The sequence below is a fragment of the Kryptolebias marmoratus genome, linkage group LG3, assembly GCF_001649575.2.
Source record: "Kryptolebias marmoratus isolate JLee-2015 linkage group LG3, ASM164957v2, whole genome shotgun sequence".
NCBI classification, from domain to species: Eukaryota; Metazoa; Chordata; class Actinopteri; order Cyprinodontiformes; family Rivulidae; genus Kryptolebias; species Kryptolebias marmoratus.
The window spans coordinates 17,280,752-17,282,750 of NC_051432.1; the positions used below are offsets into that span (position 1 = coordinate 17,280,752).

Genomic DNA, 1,999 nt, shown 5'->3' on the forward strand with positions numbered 1-1,999 from the left:
GGGGGGGGGGGGGTTAAGACATTTAAAAATGCTCTCCGGAGTGGTGATGACAACAAGAAGAAAGTAAAGAGGAAAGTAGGCCTGCTACAAAACGCCACAGAGGTTTTCAGGGTGTTGTGACATCACACCCAGAATCCACTGCAGCTTTGCACAAGATATTTATATTAATGAAGACAGCAACAGCTCCCGACATTCATTGCTCCCCACTCTACTGCGTTCGTGCCCTACAGAGTTGATCTCCTCTTGTGTCATCCTACCATTCAGGAAAATAGGCTACTGCTGAGCACATCATCAGTCTCTCCTGAGCTCTCCACACCACAGTGGGTTTGGTATGGCGCGGATGGCGATTTGCCCTAAACGATGGTGATGAATGTACGTACATCGCCACGCCGCGCGCCTACACTGAAGATGGGCGGCATTTACTTGCCAACAGGGATAAAGCTGATGGAGATTTATGGGATTTCGTGGCTGGCCTATATATTTTGTCATCTTATAGGCAGATACACCCTCGCCATGTAACATCTGGGTGCACGGGGAGGCCTGGGTGTGAGGAGGAGGAGAAGACACTTGGTGCGTCAGACTTGGCACGGGAAGCAGGAGAGGAAAACGGAGGAAAATGTGTTTCCACAACGTGACTGCATTCAAAGCCCTGAAAATTGTAATTTGAGATATGAATTCATTACACGGCTTCTCCTGAGCAGACTTAAGGGTGGCGTGGGGGGGGGGGGTAAACGCGGTGCAATAGCGCCCCCTAGAGCCACGCGCCCCTCAGACACGCTGTTGGTCCTTACCTTCGGTGTCACAACGCGGGGTGGCTGCAGCGGCTGTGGAGTCGTGGATCTTTTGCGCCTTCGCCTTCGGAGTCCGCACGGTGGATGCTGGGCTTTGTGGGGACTCTTCTTACTTCTGTGGGGCGAGGGCCCGCGCGGGGGGCCACCGCGGCCCGGCCGCTTACAGGCACTGGCATTCCGGCTCCTTCTCACAGCGTCGGTGAAAGCAGAGGAAAAGTGTTCAAACTTGATCTAGAAGAAAAATGAAAAAGGGGCAGGAAGAAAAAGAAAAGACGAAATGTTATTCGTGGCGCTGCAGCTTCAGGAAGCAAAGACTTGTTGACTTTGGTGGTGTTTATATAATGCCACTATGACTCAAAAGCCTTTTTTATGTTTTAAATCAGAGCTCGCTTAGATCGGTGTGTTTGTGTGTTTTGAGTGCGGGGGGAGAGCCTGCAAGTTAAATCCAAAAGGTGGAAATGGCGTGCGTCAAATTAGAAACTGTGTGGCGTTTCAGAGACACAGAGAGGGTGGGAGAGGGGGAAAAAACGAAAAAGGAGAGGAGGAAAAACAGCCTGTGGCTCCTTTAGTGAATGTATTCCCCTCACGCTCCTCTCCCCGGTCCTCTCTCCTCTCTATGTAGGGCATGCAGCAGGTTGTGTGTGTGTGTGTGTGTGTGGACGACTCGGACTGAACGAGGAGCAGAAACCAGCCGAAAAACCTGCTGCCGCCGCTGCTCCACTTTCAGGAGGAGAAAGGTGAGCGCGCGGCTGCTCCTACAACATATCCAGGGAGGAGTTCTGTTTTAACTCGGATAGAAACACGCACGGCGAGGCTCACCCCATTCCCGTGACACATCTCTCCAGGCGGCCAGGTGGAGATGACATTGCAGCCTGTTACTCCATTCCGGTGCCCTCGGCAGGAGTGGGGGGGTCACAGAACGACTCTCCTCCGGCAGATTAATCCATCAGTTTCTCTCCCCCCATCTCTCTCCAAAATAATAATAATAATAATAATAATAATATTGTTAAGGATAAAAAAAAATAAAAACACCCAAAACTGGTAAATCCACCTGTCTGGTTCTGAAGAAGACCTGCGTCCTCCTCCTCCTCCTCCTCCTCCTCTCCCCCTCCTCGGGTAAAAAAGGTATTCCTCTCGATGTCAAACGCGGTCCGTTCAGCAGAGAAAAAAAATAAAATAAAAAATTGAAAAAAAAATGGAGAGGGAAA

General features: G+C 50.7%; 1 protein-coding gene across 1 annotated transcript in view; it reads right to left on the reverse strand.

Annotated features, from left to right (window-relative positions):
- grin2ab (glutamate receptor, ionotropic, N-methyl D-aspartate 2A, b) overlaps positions 1-1,628 on the reverse strand; it is a 118,697-nt gene extending 117,069 nt beyond the window's left edge. Inside the window, exons 1-2 of the mRNA XM_017424559.2 lie at positions 1,611-1,628; positions 792-1,022 (exon numbers count right to left, since the gene is read on the reverse strand). Of these exons, the coding sequence (XP_017280048.1) occupies positions 792-1,022; positions 1,611-1,628 (249 nt within the window). The remainder of the gene's footprint in view (positions 1-791; positions 1,023-1,610) is intronic.
- Positions 1,629-1,999: the final 371 nt, after the last annotated feature.